General features: G+C 42.9%; 1 protein-coding gene across 1 annotated transcript in view; it reads right to left on the minus strand.

Moving 5' to 3' along the window:
• The window catches only part of ALK (ALK receptor tyrosine kinase), a 903954-nt gene that overhangs the window by 62434 nt on the left and 816113 nt on the right, over positions 1-25407 (minus strand). Inside the window, exons 12-13 of the mRNA XM_084820831.1 lie at positions 11101-11263; positions 1696-1843 (exon numbers count right to left, since the gene is read on the minus strand). Coding sequence (XP_084676957.1) covers positions 1696-1843; positions 11101-11263 — 311 coding nt within the window. The remainder of the gene's footprint in view (positions 1-1695; positions 1844-11100; positions 11264-25407) is intronic.

Here is a 25407-nt window from a genome sequence, read left to right on the forward strand (position 1 = left end):
AGAAGGCTTCATGGAAAGACATAACTGATTACAATCCAATCAAGTTAAAGCCACTTCCACAAGTCAATGCAATCTCTTTGCCTCAATGAAAGAATTACATTAGCACTCAATAAATCCTTGCTAAGATTACAGTGGCCTGTAATTTAATGACTCCATATATTATACTGTGCTGCAATGCCCAGATTATGGATACAAAATAGGAGACAGAGTCCGGATAATTCTCATTCCAAAAAATATTAACCTCTTGCATTTATGTGCATAATGAGTAGAAGTGTGAAAGGTGCACACACCATCCCTGTCTGAAGCCTTTTCTGATATTGCACAATGACTTTTGCACTGGAGACTCCCATTTCCTTTGTTTGGCCTATAATGACAGCATAAGCATCCAGTCTCTGGACCTTAGCCATTGGAAAGATATTCTAGCCAAGAACTCTGCAGAATACTAATGCTGAGAGCAAACAACACTGCAATTTAAAAAAATCATTTCACATTTCCCTCATCTTGGAGTTTTCATTTAAGTGACCCAAAAGCAAGCTCAAAAACTATTAGAGAAAGAAAAAAGAAAAGAAAAAAGGAGCACAGGCTGAATTCATATTGTCTCAAACTCGGTAACATGGGAGCGCTTAAGTCAATGGTGTTGCCATCCCTTTCTTCCATGCAAACTCCAATTTTGCCATTCATGTTCACTGAATTTTATGGGACCTGAGAAGTCGAAACCTTTAAGGGTAGCTCCACCATCAGGGGTGCAGAACCTCTTTCACCCAAGGGCTGAATTCCATTTCATGGTGGGTGGAGCCAGAGGGAAAAGACGGTGGAGCCAGAGGGAAAACGGTGGAGTAGAAAATGCCAGCATATTGTAGCTTAAATCTCTTACTGCCAGTAACTAAACCTTAAGAGATGCATTTCAACCTTTTAGAATGAGGGAAATACTGCACAATAGCTAGGAAACCACCCAACAATCAGTGGCTAGCAGAAGGGGTGGGGCTTGGGGAGGGGGTAAGGCATTTGGGGGAATCTCTGAGGGCCAGATTGGGACCCTCAGAGGCCTGGATTTGGCTCCCAGGCCTGAGGTTCTTCACTCCTGTCCTACATCATCCACACTCCTCCCCAGAACCAGAACCAAGTAAGCTGTGCTCATTGGGCACAGGGATGGTACGGGTGGTGAGAGGAGCCATGGTGACAGCACCACCAGGTGGGGGCTGAGCTCAGAATTCCTCATGCAATGCTGCTGCCACTATCAGTCACTCACCCCCCGCCCCTGAGCATAGCTTACCTGGTCCTTGCAGCAGCAGCAGTGACAGGAGCTTAAAGTAGGAGCCAAGGTCATGACAGCAGCAGGTTGCCGCCATTTTAAATCCTTGAAAATGAAATGCTAGATGTGAAGGACAGGTGGAGAATGTGTGAGTGACTGGCAGTGGCAGCAGCAGGCACATGGGTGGGGGCCATAAAAGGTGGCAATTTGCTTGCCTGCTTCAGGCAGAGGCATGGCCTGGGCTGGCCTGGGCTTTTGCCCTTCTCCTGGTCCATAGGAGTCCTTGGTGGAAGATTGGTATAATAAGAGAACAAGCCAATTTCTAGGACACATGCAACAGGAAAATATTGAAAAGCTCAATCTGCCAAGATTCCATCAGCAAGAACAAGAACAGCAATAATAGTAACAATAATATACTTTTTTCAGGAGGGATGATCACTCACGCTAGGACAGGCATCTTCTCCTTGTTGTCCCACCAAAATATACAAGGTATCATTCTTCTGGAGTTTAAATATCCCCACCACATTCACACCATGTGACCTCATTATAGTGTTCTTCCCTTTGCCACCAGCTGCCCCATAGCCTGAGATGCTGCAAGTAAAAGAAAAGAAAGAAGAAGCCAAAGGGCATAAGTGGAATAAATCTGGCCCAACAAATGCAATTGGAATCATTTATTCGGAGCACAGAATAACCTTGCATTCCCTGGTGCAGAATTTTTCAGACAGTTCATTTTCCCAACCATTTTTTTCTAATTTACTAAGCTGTTCATCTTGGCTCTGCCACAGTGCTGAGCTTAATAATACCTAGACGCAGTGCCCTTCCAAGCCAGCTAGATCCAAGCAAAGGCTTGGCTGTGTCAGAGTGGCTGCAGAGCTCCAAGTGGCTCACAAACCAGAGGGGAGTCTTGGAATCTGACCTGACGATGTTCATGTGTCACTTTCTGTAACCCAAGCAATCATTCCTCAATAAGGCAGCCTGGACACAAGAGAGGAAGTGATAGCCACAGGATAGGGTCCGATGAACAGATGCTGCAAGGAGCAGGAGCCATTGAGCTGATTTTCAGCAGGAAACTATAATGGCTAATGAGGTGCGCTATTGAGCAAGGCAAGCTGGCAGGGCTTATTGGCTGCAATTAGGGGCCATATTTTTCCATGTATGAGTAGATTTTGCATATAAGCAATAAAGCCAGAAACCCAGAGAGATGCTGTTAGTGCCTCATTCACCAGCTGTGAAGAAAGCGGAGCAGCAAACCCTGGTCACGGCTACTCCACGTTTGTCAAAGCCAATGGGTACGAAGAGGTTGTTTGTTCTGCCATCAACAACAGGCTGCAGATTTGCACAGTTCCTACAAGCACTGATGGCCATCTTGTCAGCATGAGTAGAAGTTGCTGAAATAACAGGAATACATAAAATGGCCCTCTCTATGGGCTCTGTGCATCTAGAAATAGGAATCCAGTTCTGCAAAAGAGACTTGCACTTTGGCGTTGTTGTTGCTATGTTTAACATTGAGTAGCAGGGGGTGAACTTTTAAATGTGATGTTATTTGGTGTGTTAAAGTTTGGGAGAGAAGAGAATACAAAGCAAAAAGAAGCAATGCACAATCCATGGGAAACAGAGACACCAAGGCAATTGTATGGGGCCCCTTTTCCAAGCTTGTATTGTTAAGAGCAAAAGAGAGTCACTTTCACTTAAAACCTTTACATTTGCAGAAGGTTATTTATTTATTTATTTAGGATCTGAGGTGAGCAGGCAAGGGCACTTTCTTACATGATGTTTGCGCTCATTTTTCAATACCTGAATACAAAATACGTTCAGTTATGAAGTGCACACACATTTGCTTTTGAAATGCATGGGTGGGGATGGGAACGGGGGGAGAAATAGATTGTTTCCTGCTCACAACTTCTGTATAACTTGGAGGAAAAAGCCAAAATGCCCATGTGTGACCAACTTCGTAATTTACAGGTTTTTGTATTAAGTTTGCATTACGTTTTTATTGGTATGTGCACGGAATGTGTGTAGATCTGTCATTCTTAGAGTAGACCAATTGAAATCAACAGGGTGTAAGCGAATCCCAACTAACTTAAGCCTCATTTATTTCAATCCGTCTACTCTATACTACTCTGTGTATAACTAAATCTGATTCCAACCCAGAACTATACGTAGGGGGCACAGTTGAGAAAACAAATGGTTTTATACAGTGAAGCTAAAAGACAAGAGATTACGATTCATGATCCAATCAGAGCTCAAGGCCAACCACAATACCCAGTACCAGTTGACACAAGCATTTTATTCTAGTCCTCTAATGTCTGGCCCATGCATGGGACACACGATGCACACCCCAACCCATTGTGCTGACACTATTTCTACCTCAATATTTTTGTGGCTACTTTTTGTCCACATACATATAGAGGAGCAGAACTGTGAATTACCATGCGATTGATGTTTAAACCTCTGTTGCTTCACACCATCAAAGGTGTATATGCAGTCAGTGGAGACAGAAAAGAAAAGAAAAGAAGGGAAACTGAAATGGCCATTTCCCTGGCAATTGGAGCTGTATGTGTCCTATACTCATGTTACAGACTGAACATATATGACCTCACAAACTCCTCCTGCTTCTCCCACAATTGCAGTTGTGTGTGGCACTTGGATTGCATTATAAACATGGTAGATACTACACCGCATTCATTCGTGTGTGCTGCCACAGAAACAATTGCATTTTGAAAAAATACCAGCATGGTGGTGCCTCACACAGAAAGAGGCTCTAGTGTAGCTCCTCCCCCAGACTCATCCTTTTCTTGAGATTGTTGCTATTCTACTCTTCTATTCTCTCTCATCTTCTCCCAGCAAAATCAATTCAGAGACAAAAACCTTTCAAACCAGAGAACTTTTGGTTCCATTCACCAACTAGTGAGGGAGAAAGGAAGACTAATAGACAACGGAAGCAATCTTACACCCACTTACCTGAGAGTAAGCCCCACTAAACACCATGGAACTAATTTCGGAGTAGGCATGCATAGGATTGTGCTGCAAAACACTGGAAGGGGTTATTAAATATGTGCTGCTCTGGATCTTTGAAGGTAAAGCCCCGTCTCTGGCCATGGAGCTTAGGACTCGGCTCCAGGCCCTCCATCTTGATGTAACAGGATGAGACACCCTTGCTCTGATCGTGGGAACTGGTCTTGCCCTTTATGCCAGACCTGCAACAGCCAGTGCTATCGTGGCACTGAAAACAGAGATACCTCAGTGGATTTCAGTGCCATGCAAGGCGTGTGTGCGTGGGGGGAGGGAGGGGGTTGTTATTGCAAAAAGAGTGTAGTATGGATTTTTAGGGCATTTTGGAGGTATGTTGTCAAGCAGAACTCCATCACCATTACCAAAATAGCGTCCCGTAAATGATCAGGTATATTCTACTTGGTTGTGGGTGACTGCTAAACCCACATTTACTATGACACACGATCTGCATAGGTGGTTTTATGGCTAGTCACATGTGTGACATCAAGGTGCTTAGGATGGGGTTAGCCCTCAACATAAACATACACATACACACACCATAAGCTGCCAGTGTTCTGTATGAAACTGCTAATTGGTGCTCCAAAGCATGTAGTCAGAAGACACAAAATACCAATTGCCCATAGGCAGTCCAATACCTGCCTTTCAAATTCCTGGCTGGAGCTGATGGGAGTAGCAGTCCAACCTATCTGGAGGGCACCAGATTGGGGAAGGCTGTATTGGACACTTTTCCTTTGGAGGAACTACCCACAAAACCTGTCACATGGACAGCTATTGGATAACCAATACGCAATCCTCTTTTGACACAACTCTGCATATAATATACTTTATGGACACTGCCAAAGACCACAACTCTTCAGCCAATACAAGTAAGGAAGCTAAGCCACACACGACTCGCAAGGTAACAACCACAACAACCGAAGGTTGCTGGCCAAATTGGCCTAGGGAAAGTCCCTTCCCAAATCAAAAAGGCATTAATGGTGGCTGCTCTCAGTGCAGGGATGCCAACTCAAATTACTGTGCTTGTGTGATATCCCAAGAAAGCTGGTATTGCTTGGCATTGAGCATAAGATTGCTATGCCTTGCTAGCACAGGGGATGTTGTATGACCCATCACAACCCTAAAACAAGGGGCACTAATTAGTTAAACACAAACCACAAAATGCACAACATCCCATAAAAGGGGAGTCGGTATATTGATGACCTGTAACTTTTGATCTACTTGCGAACGTATCATAGAATAAAATCAGCCCAAGGATACTGGTGAATTTTGTTTCTTCCTCAGGCATTAACATTAAAGAAATGAGACTTCTGTGCATATAATTTACTGCTCCTCTCTTTTACTTTGGGGTAATATTTTATATGCGTACATACTATATGCCAGCCTTGAAAAATTCTTCTCACCCATTCCCCCACAGGCAAGTCATTCTTTTCTGGGTGAGTGAAACATCATTAGTTTTTTCATTATCATCAATCGCCCTGAAAATGGGCAGGCGAACAGATTTGGTGCCTCTCCTAGTCAATTTCAGTAGGCTTCTCCTCTTTGTGTGGCTGTAATACTGAGTCACTGAGGGCGGCTCAGAATCCAATGTCTGTAGTGTAATGCCATTTTTTTCTCCCAATCAAAACGGGAAAAGTAAACATAAAAGCAACACAAGCTCTGTATTGCGTCTCACATATTTAAGCTCACCATTATGGTCTTCAGCCACAAGCTCTGCATGAAATCAGTGGCACACTCACATCACTTCAATTAAACTGTATAAAATTCAATGCCTAGATTCCCAGTTTCACTGGAGAAAGTGATTAGTTATATGATAGAGTTCACAGTAGGGATGGGAGAAAGTTTGCTTTGTGGTTTTAATTTTTGTGAACCACCCGAAGAGCTTCAGCTATTGGGTAGTATAGAAATAAATAAATAAGTTTCATCCACATTTCTACATGAACAGATCTAATATGCAATTCCCAGGCTAATATGCTGATCGGGGCAACTACATACAAAAATGTGTATATTGGGAAAAGATGCATACAGAAATGCATATATCAAAAGGGGGGGATTGCGTACAAAATACTGTGTTAGGGGAAATTATATATAAATATATATGCCAATTTTCATGCATTCAAAAAAAAATTATAGACTGATGCAGAAATTGGACAGAAATAGACTGATTTGTCCAATCAGTACCAATATGCATATGAAAGGCATGTTGTTGTTGTTCAGTCGTTCAGTCGTGTCCAACTCTTCGTGACCCCATGGACCATAGCACGCCAGGCCTTCCTGTCCTGTGCTCTCTCCCGGAGTGTGCTCAAGTTCATATTCATTGCATGGGTGATGCTATCTAGCCATCTCATCCTCTGCTGTCCCCTTCTCCTTTTGCCTTCAGTCTTTCCCAGCATCAGGGTCTTTTCCAGAGAGTTTTCTCTTCGCATTAGGTGGCCAAAATATTTGAGCTTCAGCTTCAGGATCTGTCCTTCCAATGAGCACTCAGGGTTGATTTCCTTTAGGATTGACTGATTTGACCTCCTTGCAGTCCAGGGGACTCGTAAGAGTCTTCTCCAGCACCACAGTTCGAAAGCATCGATTCTTCGGCGCTCAGCCTTCCTTATAGTCCAGCTCTCACAGCCATACATTACTACTGGGAAAAACATAGCTTTGATTAGACAGACCTTTGTCGGCAAGGTGATGTCTCTGCTTCTTACTATGCTGTCTAGGTTGGCCATAGCTTTCCTCCCAAGGAGCAAGCGTCTTTTAATTTCATGGCTACAGTCACCGTCTGCGGTGATCTTGGAGCCCAAGAAAGTAAAATCTGTCACTGCTTACATTTCTTCCCCTTCTATATGCCAGGAAGTGATGGGGCCAGATGCCATGATCTGAGTTTTTTTAATGTTGAGTTTCAAACCAGCTTTTGCACTCTCCACTTTCACCCTCAACAAGAGGCTCTTGAGATCTTCTTCACTTTCTGCCATTAGGGTGGTATCGTCTGCGTATCTGAGGTTGTTGATAATTCTCCCGGCAATCTTAATTCCAACCTGTGATTCATCCAACCCGGCATTTCTCATGATGTACTCTGCATATAAGTTAAATAAGCAGGGTGACAATATGCAGCCTTGTCGTACTCCTTTCCCAATTTTGAACCAATCGGTTGTTCCATGTCTGGTTCTGACTGTTGCTTCTTGACCCTCGTACAGGCTTCTCAGGAGACAGGTAAGGTGGTCTGGTACTCCCATCACTTTAAGAATTTGCCACAGTTTGTTGTGATCCACACAATCAAAGGCTTTAGCGTAGTCAAAGAAGCAGAAATAGACATTTTTCTGGAATTCTCTTGCTTTCTCCATGATGCAGCGAATGTTGGCGGTTTGATCTCTAGTTCCTCTGCCTCTTCAAAACCCAGCTTGTACTTCCGGTAGTTCTCGGTTCACGTACTGCTGAAGCCTAGCTTGTAGGATTTTGAGCATAACCTTGCTGGCATGTGAAATGAGCGCAATTGTGCGGTAGTTTGAACACTCTTTGGCGTTGCCCTTCTTTGGAATTGGAATGTAAACTGACCTTTTCAAGTCTTGCGGCCATTGTTGAGTGTCCCAAATTTGTTGGCATATTGAATGCAGCACTTTAACAGCATCATCTTTTAGGATTTTAAATAGCTCAGCTGGAAGACTGTCATCTCCACTAGCTTTGTTGTTAGTAATGCTTCCTAAGGCCCACTTGACTTCACTTTCTAGGATGTTCGGCTCAAGTTCACTGACCGCACTATCATGGCTATCAGGGACATTCAGATCTTTCCTGTATAGTTCTTCTGTGTATTCTTGCCACTTCTTCTTAATCTCATCTGCTTCTGTTAGGTCCCTGCCTTCTTTGTCCTTTATCATGCCAGTCTTTGCACAAAACGTTCCCTTGAGATCTCAGATTTTCTTGAAGAGATCTCTAGTCTTTCCCATTCTCTTGTTTTCCTCGATTTCTTTGCATTGTTCATTTAAGAAGGCCTTCTTGTCTCTCCTTGCTATTCTCTGGAACTCTGCATTCAGTTGGATATATCTTCCCCTTTCTCCCTTGCTTTTCGCTTCCCTTCTTTCGTCAGCTACTTGTAAAGCCTCATCAGACAGCCACTTGGCTTTCTTGCATTTCTTTTTCTTTGGGATGGATTTCGTTGCTGCCTCCTGAACAATGTTACGGACCTCCGTCCATAGTTCCTCAAGCACTCTGTCTATCAGGTCTAATCCCTGAAATCTATTCCTCACCTCCACTGTGTATTCATCAGGGATATGATTGAGGTCATACCTGAATGGTTTAGTGGTTTTCCCTACGTTCTTCAATTTAAGCCGAAATTTTGCAACAAGAAGCTCATGATCTGAGCCACAGTCAGCTCCAGGTCTTGTTTTGACTGACTGTATAGAGCTTCTCCATCTTTGGCTGCAAAGGACATAATCAATCTGATTTTGATATTGACCATCTGGTGATGTCCATGTGTAGAGTCATCTCTTGTGCTGTTGGAAAAGAGTGTTTGCTATGATCAGCGTGTTCTCTTGGCAAAACTCTATTAGCCTTTGACCTGCTTCATTCTGTACACCAAGGCCATGCTTGCCTGTTATCCCGGTGAGTTCTTGACTTCCTACTTTAGCATTCCAATCCCCTATGATGAAAAGGACATCTTTTTTTGGTGTTAGTTCTAGAAGGTGTTGTAGGTCTTCATAAAATCGATCAACCTCAGCTTCTTCGGCCTCAGTGGTTGGGGCGTAGACTTGAATTACTGTGATGTTGAATGGTTTGCCTTGGATTCATACTGAGATCATTCTATCATTTTTGAAATTGTACCCCAGTACTGCTTTTCCCACCCTTTTATTGATTATGAGTGCTACTCCATTTCTTCTAAGGGATTCTTGCCCACAGTAGTAGATATGATGGTCACCTGAATTAAATTCGCCCATGCCTGTCCATTTTAGTTCGCTGATTCCCAAGATGTTGATGTTCAATCTTGCCATCTCATGTTTGACCACCTCCAGCTTACCTTGATTCATTGATCTGACATTCCAGGTTCCTAAACAATATTGTTATTTGCAGCATCAGATTTTCTTTTCACCACCAGACACATCCACAGCTGAGTGTCCTTTCGGCTTTGGCCCAGCCGCTTCACTCTTTCTGGCGCTACTTGGAAATACCCTCTGCTCTTCCCCAGTAGCATATTGGACACCTTCCGACCTGAGGGGCTCATCTTCCAGTGTCATCTCTTTTAGCTTTGTGTTACGTTCCATGGGTTTTTCTTGGCAAGAATACTGGAGTGGGTTGCCATTTCCTTCTCCAGTGGACCACATTTTGTCAGAACTCTCCGCCATGACCTGTCCGTCTTGGGTGGCCCTGCACGGCATAGCTTATGGCTACACTGAGTTATGCAAGCCCCTTCGCCACAACAAGGCAGTGATCCATGAAGGGGCTTGTGTAACTCAGTGAAGCCATAAGCTATGCCGTGCAGGGCCACCCAAGATGGACAGGTCATGGCAGAGAGTTCTGACAAAATGTGGTCCACTGGAGAAGGAAATGGCAACCCACTCCAGTATTCTTGCCAAGAAAAACCCATGGAACGTAACACAAGGCTAAAAGAGATGACACTGGAAGATGAGCCCCTCAGGTCGGAAGGTGTCCAATATACTACTGGGGAAGAGCAGAGGGTATTTCCAAGTAGCGCCAGAAAGAGTAAAGCGGCTGGGCCAAACCCGAAAGGACACTCAGCTGTGGATGTGTCTGGTGGTGAAAAGAAAATCCGATGCTGTAAAGAACAATATTGTTTAGGAACCTGGAATGTCAGATCAATGAATCAAGGTAAGTTGGAGGTGGTCAAACATGAGATGGCAAGATTGAACATCGACATCTTGGGAATCAGCGAACTAAAATGGACAGGCATGGGCGAATTTAATTCAGGTGACCATCATATCTACTATTGTGGGCAAGAAAGTATGAAAGGCATACTTTAGGTTTAAATGCATATAAAAGGCATCCTGTAGGATAAAAGGTGTACAAAAATGCATATTTTGTGAAAAATACATTCAAAAATATTTAAAAAAATGTGCATTCACAAACAGATGCGAAAACAGGACAAAATGGCCTTATGAATGAACACAAGTGAAACTGACACTGATCCGAAATAGGTTGATGTACCTATCTCTACTTCCAGGTGTCCTGACCTTATTGACTCTCCCTTTCAACTTCCTTTTTACAAATCCCCTCATTTCGCACTAGTCCCTGGGCACCATTCAGGATTGAGTCAGGCTGTCTCCCCTTTGATCAATTCCATGATCAATTTTTATAAGGCAAACTTCTTTGGGATATCTAGAAATATTCTAGAAACTCTAGACATTGCTTATTTAATTCCTTGAGCAACTGCACATTCTCATCTCAGTCAATCTAAGTCAGAGGCTTCACTGTCACAAGGACAATACAATAAAGATTACAAATGTAGGACTCACTCATGCCTTTGCATGCCTGCTAAAAATGTAATGCACAGATTGCTGACCCACAAATCCTAGCCATGGCCAGATCTGCAGAGCTCTGGGATTAGTTTTAGGACATGGAACTGGCTATGGATGAAATCTATGGGTCAACAGTTCACACATTATATTTTTCAATGAGTCTACTATGCAAAGAAGCAAGTGATTTTTTGCCTTTGTAATACCTGGTACATTCCAGTTCCAGTCCTTGGTGGAATGGGAGGGTTTTTTGAGACACATTGAGAGACAGTCACTTCATTATTACTTCTTGTATTCCAGGGCTTAGCCCTGGCTTGGAACATAGGATTCAGAGATAACGCTTGGGAAGTTCTCTGAAACTAATGGAAATAACAGAAGAACCCTTACCTGTATGTATTGGTGGCAGGCACCCTCCACACCTGTATACCTGGGAAACTGTCCTCCGTCCCTACTACTACACTGAGGTTGGCATTCCTATAGGCATCGTTACATTGAGTCTGGGTGGGCCCTTGAGGTCCACTGGCACCACAAGTAGTAAATAGCCAATTATCTGAAAGAGAAACATGCAAATATATGCTGAGTAGTGAATACATTCTTAATCTGGTTGTTTTCTTTGCCTCACATTATGGAAGAGTCTGCATAAACCACCACTGAGGGAAAAACATCATCATCGCCATAAGCACCATCATATATTCTAATTCCAATTCAATTCTCCAAGTGCTGTCACTTATGTGGCCAAAATGGCAGCACCCGCGCAGAACAGGGAGGTTTACAGAAATACAAAACATCTTTAGGAAGCAAACACTGAAGTTGGGCTGCAGGGTGGGGACTCAAAAAAACACCTCAATGAAGACTGAGCATGCCCAGTAGCCATGGAATACTTGACTGTTGAGAGGAAAACACTGAAAACCAGGGTGAGCAGGAATGGAATAGAGTGTCTGGAAGCATTCCATTTTGTAATATTTTGTTTCCGGTCCCCTTTGTTAGAATATTATAATCATCTCACAGTCCTATAATGCTCACCTAAACATGCAGTCTACAGCGAACACCATATTAGTCACTATTTGAAGACATGGAGAAAAGAGACATAATAGCAATTGCACCTAAAATAATAGACAAATAATTGTAACAAAGACCTCACTATCCTGATACATAGACACACTGAAGAAACTAAGGCAAACTGAAACAAGAACCATCATTACTAGAATTTTTTTTCTTGACATAATATATAAAGATGTCTAATATTTATGGAGAAATTTTATATAGCATAACTGATTTGCCACATATTTCTGGAACACCTTGTTTTTAAATAATGAACAAAGCAACACACTATAATATATATCACCATAAATAATGAAATGAGCAGTATTCCCCAGCAGAAGCTTAGACTCTTAATAGGTATTGCCTGTGTTCCAAGGCATGGTGTGAAGGTACATGATGCCTCAAATCTTGCTGAAACCAAGCAGATCCTCTGGTCAGTGGACTGGTAGAACACCACCTGTGGACCATATATATATGCCATCTTGAGCTCCTTGAAGGAACAGCAGTATATAAACATTGTTGAGAAAGATGTTCCTGATACCAAGCCTTGGAAGTAGTTATCAATGTCTCTGCTTCACAGGGCAGCTGATTTTGTTGTGAAGGCCTGAAGCAGAGATGGATGGAACCATCTGATTCTGCTCTAGAAGAGATTTGGCACATTTTTCATTGAGTGACAAACTTTTGTGCCTCCCTTCTGCATTTTGGTTTGGATTGTGGAATCGCCAGCCCTACTGCCAAACGTATTGGGATATAATGGGGTCTTGTAGAGGCTGCAGTTTAAGAGGCTCTTGCAATGGGGTAGCCTAACCATGAACGTGCAGAAGAGGCCTTCTGTAACAGTTTGGCATAATGACATCATTATGATATATCAGCAGAGGAGCCCACAGCGCATGCACAGCAAGGCCTAATATATCACAAGAGCTCCTGGAACTACAATGGATCCTGAGAAGTCCTACCTGCTTAGGTGTGGTTTAGCAACTAGCACAACCACAGCTTCAACTGCATCCCCTGAATGCAGTCCTCTGTTCCACAAAACAGTGAATTTTGAAGCCCTAGGAGCTGCTGGTAATGCTACAGGGCAGCTTATCCTAAAGTAAGTGCTAGGATGCAAGGGGGAGAGCTAGTTCTGGAGTTAGAGCCTTATTTTTGGGCTAGGTAGCTCGTAGCATGAAGTCATAAAGCAGGAGTGCAGAGCCTCAGGTCTGGGAGCCAAATCTGGCCCTCTGGGGGTGCCCAGAAGGCCATGCCCTTTTTCCCTGCTCCCAACCCCTTCCTCTAATCACCAATGTTTTGGTGGTTTTCCAGCTTTTGTGCAACTTTCCCCCCATTTTAAAAGGCTGAAACGCCTCTCCTAAGGCTTAGTTATCAGCAGTAAGAACTTTACACTAAAATATGCTTGTATTTCTGTCCCAGCTTCTTTTGTCTTTGCCCTACCCACCACTGGACTGTGGCCCCCAAGAGCTTCTCTGGAAAGGAATTTGGCCCTTGGGCTGAAAGAGGTTCTGCACCCCTGTCATAAAGGATTTAATCCTGATCTATAATATGAATAAAATTTTTGCATTCACTTTACTGAGATGTCAAAAGCACTCATGAAGTTCCTATTTTCATAATGCCTTGGAGGAAGAAATGAGAAACCAAAAGGGAGAATCTACAGAATTTCAAATTAATGGAGTAAAGATCCCAAAATAGAATGTTAGTTACACTTCCTACATAAACCTTTCCTTAGTCATCCTGATAGTTCTGAAAACTATGATCACCCACAGAAACCTATGTACATCAGCTTAATTGCTAATAAGAGAATGGAGAGTCGTCCTGCCAGCAATCCCAGTGTCTGAACACTTTGCTATCCCAGTAGACTTGTGCCAGATGCAATGGAGCATATGTTGAATAAAATGAGCAGGCAAAAACCTCATAACAGGAATAATAAGAAACAGTACTGATATCTCTGGTGAAAAATTAAATGTACTTCTGCAGGTGGGAGCAGGTGACCTTGAAAGAACTAAAAAAAATAAAAAATAAAGATCACATAGTGAGAGGAAAGATTAAATAGGAAAAATGAAGGTGTGGAGAAAAATCCCCATATCTGGTTGAGAAATAATGGCAATTTAGTTTCATATACCAAGTATACCAAACTATTTCCTATATCAAGAGCCCATCTCTCATCCTGATTCACTTTCTGACATTGCTGAAAACTGTCACTGGACAAAGGAGGAAGAAAGTACATTTGGGTGCACAAGGATGAGATAAAAGGCATACGGTGCCCTTCAAATTCATGAACTGCATTGATCAACAGATGTATGACCTTCAGCCAAAGATATCTTAAATTATTATTTTTTACCTATCTGAAAGGTGAAAGTGGCAAGGAATCTGGAGCTATTAAGGCAGCTCTTTGACTCCTTTGGATTATGATCAAGAAACCACCACTACCACCAGCACCGATGTCCCTCTACCCACCCAGAATGACCAAGAAGCGGCTGATGCTGTGTCATTGTTGGATGTCTGATCAGGACCTGGTGTCAGAGCATGGGGCAGCATTATCCTATGTGCCATCGCTAGGACTCCGCCTCCTAATCTGATTAGCTGCTGCCTCAACACAGTAGGTTCATAGAATCAGACAATTATTCTTACTCCTTTTCACTTGCCATTGTGTAACGGCCTATTTTGTTTGTTCTTCTGGAGATGCCTCTCAAGGGATGTAATTGGAGAAAGCAAACCCATTCTTGACTCCTTTACCCCAATAAGGCAGAGGGTACTCAACATTTAACAAGTTAAAAATGACTCTTATATCTCTTGGACTGACATTTCCATTCACTTAAAAAAAAATGCAGTTATAGATAGAGAGAAGCTAAAGATGATGGCAAGATCATGCGTATGCTTAAAAGAGGTGGCAGCACTTGACAAGAGGAAACGTTAGGCAGAAAATAATGTTTTGGGTAATTGCACTTTTAGAAAAATGGAACTGAGCCCAAATGACAAAAACTAATCAAGTTATAACAAAGAATTCAATTCTGCATTCACAGAGAAACTTCACAAGTGCCTCAGATTCTAATTTCAATGTACTTAATTTATTTAATACATTTATATCTTGCCTTTTAGGGTGTAACTCTAGCAGGGCAGCTTACAAAAACGAAGGGATACAATATATAGAAAACATTAAAACATATAAAAAATTGTACCCAGTTATTTGCACTCAAGTCTCATTAATTACAATCCAATTTAGGGCCAAACTAGATCTGATGACAATTGCATGTACTTAAAAAAAAATGGAAATAGCAGCCACTGGGCAACCTTGGAACTGTGGGAAGTGGGGGAAGAGAGTTTAACTCTTCTTCTCCTTGCCACAGTTCCTACAAAAATGGCCTCTCGGAAGCGGTTATTGGCATTTCAAGAGAACCTGCCATTAGTGACAAAGGGGGCTTCCTTTGAAATGCAACTAGCACTAAAATATTCTGAGTGAGACCTTGTTTGAGTTGGGCAACTGGGTTGCTTTCATATCCAGGTGCAAACAATACCCCAATTTTTAGGTTACATTGACACTATCCTTTAGTTTGCTTTGTTTCTCCCCAAAAGCATACAAAGCACCTTTGTATGCTTTTGTTCATTAACCATTCACATTTATTCACTACAATGAACAGGGGTATGTTGTTCATAGGTGGCCACTGATGTCCTGCCTTAGCTAATCTTTCCGAACACAGTCCATTTAATTAGGCTGGGAGCCCTGCCAGCAGAAGTAGTAATGACTGATAATGGCCTCTTCAAGGCCACTTCTACTCACAGCAGGTTGATAAGGGTTGTCTGAAAAGCCAAAAGTCAAGCAGGCCAGAAGTTATGCCAGGCAAAGTTCTGAGCATGGTATCCAGGCAAAGGTGAGGCAAGAGGCAAGTCAGGTGCCGTCTGGAGGTCTAAGAAGGTCCGGTTTCCAAGGAGAAGGTCAGGATCACTGAAGACACATCAACATGGGAAGATGCTATGTTCAGTGGGGAAGCTTAGCCCCTTGGCTTAGCTTTTATAGTAGCTGCAGCCAGGACATGCCCAACTCCCAGCTGTAACTCATCAGCAAGCTTTCTGGCAAAGCTGACTATAAAAAGGAGTCTTCTACAGAGCTGCCTTCCTTGCCTATAACCTGGCACTTTTCAGGAAAGGCTGGGTTTGCTGCCTACATTTCATTCTTCATCACTCTTGAGGGTTGGGTGGTCTTGCCATGTCTGGCTCTGAATCCGAGTCATCCTGGGATGGAAGAAGGAGGGAGGCCCCCATCAGGCATTCCAGGCAGGCCTGCCTCTTCTTCAGTTGCATGACCAATATCCTCCTGCAAAGCTGCCTCTGGAATGTCCTTTGGGAAAGGAGAGCTCTCAAGCTCAGGTCCGGCAAGTTCTTCATTGGAAGAAGATTCTTCACGGGGGGCCATGACAACTGATCCCACCACATGTAGAATGTATCAGAACGTTGTCAGGGTGTCTGTGACCATCTCTAAATGTGGTTCTTGTCCACACCAATTCAAATTCTGACATTTTTTTTAAGTCTTCTGATATTTGTAAACACATAGGTACAGTGTAGGTTTTTACCAGCACTGTTGTCAGAGATCTTATTGAGGGGAGATGCTGGGAACAAAAGTTGGGACCGTTTGGAAGCAAAACATTTGCTCTGCCACTCTGCTGTAGATCTTCAATATGTAATTTCCATTCAGGACATTGACTAGCATAAAAGGTTGAAGAGATGGCAGGAGAGGGGCAGAGGATGACTAGCACAGGACAAGTCATTCACTGGATTGCCTGTTAGGAGTCATAACTTCCTGGGAGACCCACTTGGATATGAAAAAGAACTTGGTAGGAAAAAAGGTGACCTAAGAAAGGGCATGCATTGCAGTGCAAGCAGCACCATCTAATCCTAGTAACAATAATGGATGATGCCGAGAAAAAAGACTAGCATGAACAAATCCACAATGCAGTGAAGTTGAACCATCTGACATAGGAGGCTGGTGGCTCCTATGTCAGTGGGGCACGGAATCCGCTCGGGGTGTCAGTCAGAACCAGTCAGAATCCTAAAGGAACTATCCAAGTGCTGAACCCGCTTTGGGGATAGCTTTTAGCACTTTGGATAGCTTCTTCAGAGTTCTGACTGATTCTGACTGAAACCGAGATCAGATCTACAGCCCTGCTGACATAAGAGCCACCAGCCTCCAGTCAGTGTGGTAACTCGGCTTTGCACATTTGACCAAGTGGAGGGAAATCATCTTATCCTGTGAAAGTGATGGACCAAGGTTACTCTGGGGCGACCGTCGTGGAAGGCTTAGACCAAGGGTGCACAACCTGCAGCTTGCAGGTGGCCCTGCACCACTCTCTGTGCAGCCTGTAGGTGCCCCTCCCACTTTTCCTGCAAAAAGGCCCCTTTCCCTAAGAGAAAGAGACTACTGAATTTGCACTGCTACTGGCAGTGCCAGAACAACAACTCCGATCAGGGTTACCCGAGTGGGGAGGAGGCTAAAGCTTTCTGTCTCCCCTAGTCACTCCAAAGCTGCCAAGATTGCAGCTTTCCTGACGTCAATGTGTTGCTGAGGGAATGAGGCTTTAGTGACCCCAAAGCAGCCCATCCCATGTGTACATGTGCACATGTGTACAGTATGTATGCATGTATTTCTGTGTGTGTATGTTTGTGTATGTAATGTACCTGTGCATGTTTGTTTATATGTCCCAGGGTCTGATGTCATAAAAAAAGAAGAAGCTTGTATATGAATCACAAGTCAGGATCAGTGCATTTGAGAGCCTGTTTGGGAGTGGTGGTTAGGGTGTCATACTAGGACCAGGGAGACCTGGGTTCAAATCCTCACTTAGCCATGAAAGTCACTGAGTCATCTTGGGCCAGTCACCATCTCTCAGCCTAACCTGCTCCACAGGGTTATTGTGAGGACGCAACAGTAGGGCAGAGAGAACCATGTACATACAAATTCAATAAATATGTTTCCTCAGTTGTGTTCTATGGGGCTCTGCCCTTTGTTTCATCCCTTCTGGTTTAACTAGGAGAATTTCTAAACATAACTCCAAAATGGAAGCATGTTTACCATCGCTTCCAGTTCCTTCATCTTGTTTACATCTTCACTGACACCAAACTCCACAAAAAAGCAACATCCTTCCTGTAATCATGCATATGACTGCATCAAGAGTTGTTTGGGGTGGTATTTTACTGATGTGCACATTTGAATCCTGCAGGTTGGTAGGAATCCTGCTCAAGAATGATGCACATTGGTAAACACCAGGCAAAAAGGATCTTGATGCAATTCTATGCCTGAGCACAGCAAGACAGATAAAAATACTGCAATGGGGGTGGGGGAAGCAGTTTACACATGCACTTTGTTAATGAGTGTGCATGTGGGGAGTGGGGAGAAGCAAATGAAAGGACTGACAGATGTGGCAAACTGCATGCGTCCAGCACTCAGTACAAAATTCAGAAATTAAAAAAAAAAACAACACAGAATGATGTAGGATCCCCAATGCATCATGTCCATTTTGGAAACAAGTTCATGAAATCCAGAACTCGCAGGATGGGGAGAATTTCAGAAGCACTCCTAATCAGGAGAAGGAGTGAGGAATAAAAGTTTGGGACAAGTGCTGGCTTTTGGAGAGGGGAAACCATTCTTTCTTCCAGATTCAGAGAGAGATGTGTCCCACCCCCTTAGTTTTATACCACTAAATGTATGTAAAGATGCCATGCAAAAAGTCTCAGTCTGAATATAAACATGAAAGAAAGGCCTGAGCCGCAGACTGATCTAATTCCCCTACCCACCCTGAGTAATTTCCATGAAACTTACATTGATCTAAAATCCTGATTGAATGTATCATTTGCCCGAAGCCTTAAGAATATCAAAACAAATATCCAAAGCTCTTTTAAACACTGCCTGCATTACCTCAGAGGAGGTCATTTCCCGTAAAAATGAATGTTTCTCCTTTGTATATTATTGATTTTTTTCACCCTCCCCTCTAAGGATTGGGGAAAAGAATTCTGCAGGGTGTCACACACAAGCCATTAAAACATCGTACAGATTGGTTTCTACAGGCTGCCACATGTTATGGCAGTTTCGAGTAATTCAATTTGGAGCACAGCTTTTGATCTCCACAGATGAAAGTAGCAGCGCTGAAATGGAACCCTTTAACTAGCTCCAGAGACTGCAGTGTAGCATTTTCCATCTGCAAACAACTGTAATGCTGCTGTGCATTGTATTGGCAAATGCATGGCTCTCCCTTTGTTCTGCAGTGCAGAACACAGAAACACAACACTGGCTGGATAATCTTTTTACCCAGAGCACGCCTGCAAGCAGCAAAGCCCGGTGTAGAGTTTAACATAGTTGCTGAACATAAACTCAGTTGTGGAAATTCTCAAAACACAAGAAGCTGGTGCCTTCACTCTCAACATCACGTGCACAAAAAGGGTCTTGTTCTCTGACGGCTGAGAACTTAGCTCTGAAAAAAAAAAGGGTGCAGGCTAGCCCTATACCAAAAAGCACCTCACTGAGGGATATCTTCAGTGCCCCTTCCATTTGTTTGACTTTTGAATACCTTACTTTAAAAAAAAGTATTTGTTGCCTGTTTTCTGACTATGATGCACAAACTGCATGCATACTTTGTCCCTGTCACATAAGATGATACATTTGCATGCATGGATCTGATCACAATCACACACATGCCAACTGTTTCTTAAATAGGCACCGAGGGTGTACATTTTCCCATGAATTAATATAATCCCCCCCACACACACACACACAAAATGCTGGCCACGCAGATCAGTGCCACTTACTTGACAAGGGAAGAAGAATTGTTTGTACCATTTGTTTCAGCTGCTGAGTACATAGTTGAGTAGACACCCCACTACAGACACTCCCTGAGCACTACTTGCCTGCCCCTAAATCTGGCTTTGCCAACGTGTATTAATGTAAGGTGGCTGAAGCCGATGCCCAAGGACTCCAAAATTACTTGTCCCTTTAGGAAACGTACGATCCAGTCAAGTAGGGAGGGATGGTAGCTCAGTGGTGGTGAACACTTGGTTTCTATGAAGGAGGTTGCAGGTTCAATCCCTGGCATCTCCCGATAGGGCTACGATGAAATCCTGTTGAAAACTTTGAGAGCCACTGCCAGGCAATGTCAGCTCTACTGGGCTAGATGGACCAGTGATCTGACTCAGAATGTGGCAGCTTCCTATGTGCCTAAGTAACTATTGCAGAGGAGCAATCTGTATTTGTTTCCTCTATGCAACGTTCTCCCACAAGGTCCATTGATATGGATAGTTTGGGCAGGCAGCACTTTGGTGGATTGTGATCTCAGGCACTACCAGATGCAAATCTGTGCATATGTCCCACACACCATGGTACATCATTATGGCCTCCTTGTCACTGAGGTGGCAAATCGAACTGAAACTGGGTGTCCCTCTTCAGACTGTTCACATGACTGAATGCTCTGCCATTTGCACGCACAAAATCCCTGCACATAGAAAACTAAATGTCAAATCTAGTCTAGAATGCTGTCTCCCAATGTCTAATGTTCTATGTGGAAAATATATTTTTTTTAATGGAAGTGCGTTTGATAATGAGAGCCAGCAAACCAAAGTAATACAGCCCAAATACAGTGAGATTTAGACCTCTGATACACATACACTAATGGTGTCATCCCATGCATGTTTATATGGAAAAAAGTCCTACAGCTCCCAGCATTCCCAGCATAGCTGGCTGGGGAATGCTGGGAGTTGTAGGACTTTTTTCCCATCTAAACATGGATAGGATTGCACCTTAAATTGCTAAAATCCTAAACACCATCACATGTGCATACTCATGCTCCTGTGTGCATGTATGTATGTTAAAAAGTGCACATTCCCATCAGGTGGCTTGAAACAACATCTGACCAGAGAGATATTGGTTAGTTGCACTCTATTTTCTTTTGCAGGGATGGGGACCGTGTGGCCCTCTAGATGTTGTTCGACTGCACTTCCATTAAAAAAAAAATCTTTTCCACATAGAAAATTAGACATTGGGAGACAGCATTCTAGACTAGATTTGACATTTAGTTTTCTATGTGCAGGGATTTTGTGCATGCAAATTCATCATACCTCACCATTGCCTATTGTGGGCTGATGAGAGGTGCAGTCCAAACACATCTGGGGGGCACACCTTGCCCTCCACTGTTCAATAGCTTTTTATTGTTTTCTTTAAGCATCCTCAGATCTGCAGCTTAAATTTTCTAAAGCAGGGGTGTTGAACCTCAGGCCTGTGGACCAAATCTGGCCCACCTGGGGTCCCAATCTAGGCATCTGAGGTTCTCCAGAGGGCCATGCCTCCTTCCCCTTGCCCTCCCCCTTTCCCCCTATGCATTGATCATTTCGTGGCTTCCTGGCTTTTGCACAGTTCCCCCTCCCCTTCTAAAAAGTTGAAATGCCTCTCCTAAGGCTTAGTTACTGGCAGTAAGTTATTTAAGCTAAAATACCCTGGTATTTTTCACCCCATTTCCCAAAGGCTTCTCTGAAATTGAATTTTGTCCTTGGGCTAAAAGGGGCTCAGTACCTCTCTTATTAAGCCAGTCTCACAGCAATATACATTCAATACATGGTTCATATTTAAGAGGAACTCAAACATCTGGCAATGACAGTGCAATATAACCAATGGAAACACAACCAGTTCTTGGTGGTGCACAGTAGCTGGTTGATAATTCTCTCCCCATGCCACACATATAAAAGTGATACGAAGTAGCTTTATACCAAGCCATGGAGCCCACTTTTGTAAATTTCAGACATCAAAACCACTGCCAAAGTCAGAGGGAGGGAAGCATAAGAACATAGGAGCAGCTCGGCTGGATCAGACCAAATGGTGTTTAGCTAGGGATGGGTGAGAAACTCATTCTGTTGCATACTGAATGCAAATAGGGGAAATCTGACCTCCTGAGCCAGTACATGAGCTGATACAGAGCTGTATCCTAAAATCTGCCCTTTTCTGAGCTTATCAACACAGCTTGTCAGAAAAAAATGTGCAGAAGAATGTGCATATTATTGAAAAATATACTGGAGAAAAGTGTGCAAAAAAATTGCAGTACCTTAGTGAAAAGTACTGTAAAAAAGTGTGTATATGAAAAAATGCACACACAAAAAGCACTGATTTCCATGCAGACCTGATGATGATGCCAAAATGGAATGGAACAAGCTTAAACCTGACAATCCAACCAGTTCTGTGAGAACAAGATTGTCAGATCCATCCATCCCTATTAGTCTTATATCTTATTTCCCACATGGCTAGCGAGAAGCTTCTAGGAAGCCAACAAGCAGAACACAACGGCTATGGTTGTTTCCCCCCCACCACCCAGACAGCAGCTGGTACTCAATATCATCCTGCCTCTTAGCATAGGTACTCCATTTAGCTATCATGGTTAATAGCAACTGACTGGTATGGCTTCCCATTATTCTGAATGTATTTGTTTTTGCAAATCCAAAGTTTAGAGCTTTTCTACACATGGCTCTTAATCTGCTGTTAATCCACCCTACTGTAGAATTGAGGTCTGAGCACTACCTGAAGAGCATTTCCTTTCCTGCTTTTCCACTACATAACCTGTAGGTGGCACTCTGGTATAACAGAATAGCATAAATACACAAGAGGAAATAGTGCTTTCTTTTGCCATCAGAAATAATACCCCTGCTCTAAAAAAACTCTCCGAAAGTGCTCTTCAGATACAGAAGTGAATCTGGAGGGTTACAACATCATCTAAAGAACCTGAAAACAACTGTGATTAAGGAATGACAAGCAATGATAAATGCCTCATGCAGAAAAGCCTGTGGGTCTGCCACACCCTGTACAGAAGAGCCTATACAGTGGTGGGCAACTTAACAGTAGTGTTGGGAATCTCAGTCAGACCTGTGGGAAAAAAAGGCACATATATTCTGCTGGAGTGGAAAGTATTTTTAGTGCTTGCAAATGTGAGCATGGAAGTGTAAGGAGAATGGCAACAAGCATCTTAGCTGTGCCTCACAGGTCTTAGTACATTAACATAAGTAGTTCTGAGCCAGTGGTTAATTAAGCAGATTTACTCAAGAAAAGCTTTTATTAAGACTGGAGAAGATCAAAAGCATAACACCCTTACATGTTTCATAAACTTAGCAGTATCTGGCTTAATACATTCTTAATATATCCCCCTCCCCAATGCAATGCATAATAGAACCTCTGAAATTTTTCTAGAGAGGCTACTGTGTTAGTCTTTTGCAGCCAAAACATGGAAGAGTCCTGTGGCACCTTAAGGATGAACAGAGATATTGTGGCATAAGCTTTCACAGACTAGGTAGCTGTCCCCAGTGTAATGCTTTCCAGAAGTTTTGGACTACAATTCTCAGGATTTCTGAACATTGGCTATGCTGGCTGGGGCTGCTGGGAACATAAGAAGAGCCATGCTGGATCAGACCAAGGGTGTATTTAGTCCAGCATTCTGTTCACACAGTAGCCAACCAGCTGTCAATGGGAACCCCACAAGCAGGACATGAATGCAACATCATCATATAAATAGGCTCACTTCTTTGATACTGGAGGTAGCACATAGCCATCAGGACTAGTAGCCATCGATAGCCTTATCCTCCAGGAATTTGTCTCACCCCCTTTTAAAGCCATCCAAGTTGGTGGCCATCACTACGTCTTGTGGTAGCGAATTCCATAGTTTAACTATGCAATGGAGTTGAAGTCCAAAACATCTGGAGGGCATCTGCTTGGACTAGAGCCTTCTTTTTTATCATGAAATTTGAATGTATTTTGAAATAAAGTTAACAAAATAAAGGCAAGAATGAGGAGGAGGAGGAGGAGGAGGAGGAGGAGGAAACAAGATCACTACAGAAACAAAGGAATTCACTAATTATAATTATTAGTCTATAACCGATATGGACTAGAGTCTTCTTCATCAGTTACATGGTGTATTATCCTCAGTTGTAGGCCATTGATTCATCCCTCCCTCCCTCTTATACCCAATGCAGGTGATCCTGTGCCAGGAAGTGAAAAGGGGCCACCCTTTGGGGATACACAGAAGTATTTGTAAATCAAAAGAAGAATAAATACAATTTATTAATAAATACCTATAATAAATACCTTTATAGCATCATGGGTAAAAGAAAAAAAGGTGCCCCTCTTATTCACCCTCTCCTGAATCTCTCCTTCCCTGTGAACCTCAAAGGGCACTAAAGTTCTTATTCCCAGTTGGAGCCCTGAACAGAAGACCTCATTTCTCCAACTGCATGTATGCGCACACACACATGCAGAGACGTATAGTGGTGGTGGTGGTGGTAGAGAACAGTGGAGCCAAAAGGTGTATGTATGTATATATATATATATATATATATATATATATATATATATATATATATAGTGTAGGATGCAATCCTATACACATTTACCTGGGGATAAACCTCACTGAACTCAGTGGGACTTACTTCTGAGTAGACATGCATAGGGTTGCTCTGTTAGTCAGTCACGAACTGCAGCATTGAGGAAATATAATTTATGGAGTAGTTCTATTCTGTTTAAATGCCACTGCAATCTAATTGACAGGGCTTTGGTCTTTGGATTTGGATGGTCAAGCCCTAGCTCCTTCATGCCTTATACCACAGCATGGGTCCATCTAGTCCAGTATTGTCTGCTCTGGCTGGCAGTGGCTCTCTGGGGTCTCAGGAAGAGCATCTTTCCCATCAGTTGCTACCTGATCCTTTTAACTGGAGGTGCCTGGGATTGAACCTGGGACCTTCTACAGTTGTATATCTTGCTTTGTTTGTATTTATCCTGAACTCTTCTTGCCAGTTTCTTTCTCACTCTTTCCATCTTTCTCTTTCTTCCTTGTGCAACCCACCCTAGGCCAGCTCTCAGGATGGACACATCACTGTCTTTCCAGTACGTGCCGCTTTCACATGTGTTCTGTCCCAAGTCTATTCCATCCCAATTATGCTTCCATTATCAATTTTCTTTTGTTAAAAAAAATCTACCCTAAAATTCACATTTGAATACATTACTTAAAGTGTTATACAAAGTGGACTGAGGGCTGTCTCTAAAGTTCTAAATCCCCCCTCCTTTTTGCAGTATTTAGGGTGCAATTCTACGCACGTTTAGACAGAAAGAAGTCCTAGAACCTGCAGCATGCTGAGGAATGCACCTTGAAAGTCTTTTAAAAGAATAGATAACAGCTGTTTGGAGCACCTAACCGCATGGCTCCTCCCACACATGTTGAAAATGGGGCCACAAATGCCCCTGGGAGTGAAAGCCCTAAAAAGCAGCTTATCAATCAATCAAACAAACAAACAAACAACTTTGCAAATTAAAAGCACCTTAAATGACTGGCTGAAATAGTACTGGCCTTCCTTTTCTTTCTGCTTTGTAGATTTTCCTATAACAGGACAAATTATGATAATAAGAGAAGGTTGAACTTTCCTTATCAAGTTGGAAATCCCTTGTGATTATCAGTTACCCATTCCAAAGAAGAAGAAGAATGGAACCTGAGGTTACAACAATGAGACAGGAAGTGAAAGTAAATACAGGATGGCAGAGGGACAAGCAGCATAGGTTAACTGTGTGATGCAATCAACATGCACATTTTGGGGAATGTAAACAGCAGTCCGGGGGAAGTCTAAGCAGGCTTGGGACCATGGGGGTGGGGGAAGTGC

Source organism: Heloderma suspectum, chromosome 1, assembly GCF_057233095.1.
Source record: "Heloderma suspectum isolate Gila_16-S chromosome 1, 16-S_ref, whole genome shotgun sequence".
In the NCBI taxonomy this organism is placed as follows: Eukaryota; Metazoa; Chordata; class Lepidosauria; order Squamata; family Helodermatidae; genus Heloderma; species Heloderma suspectum.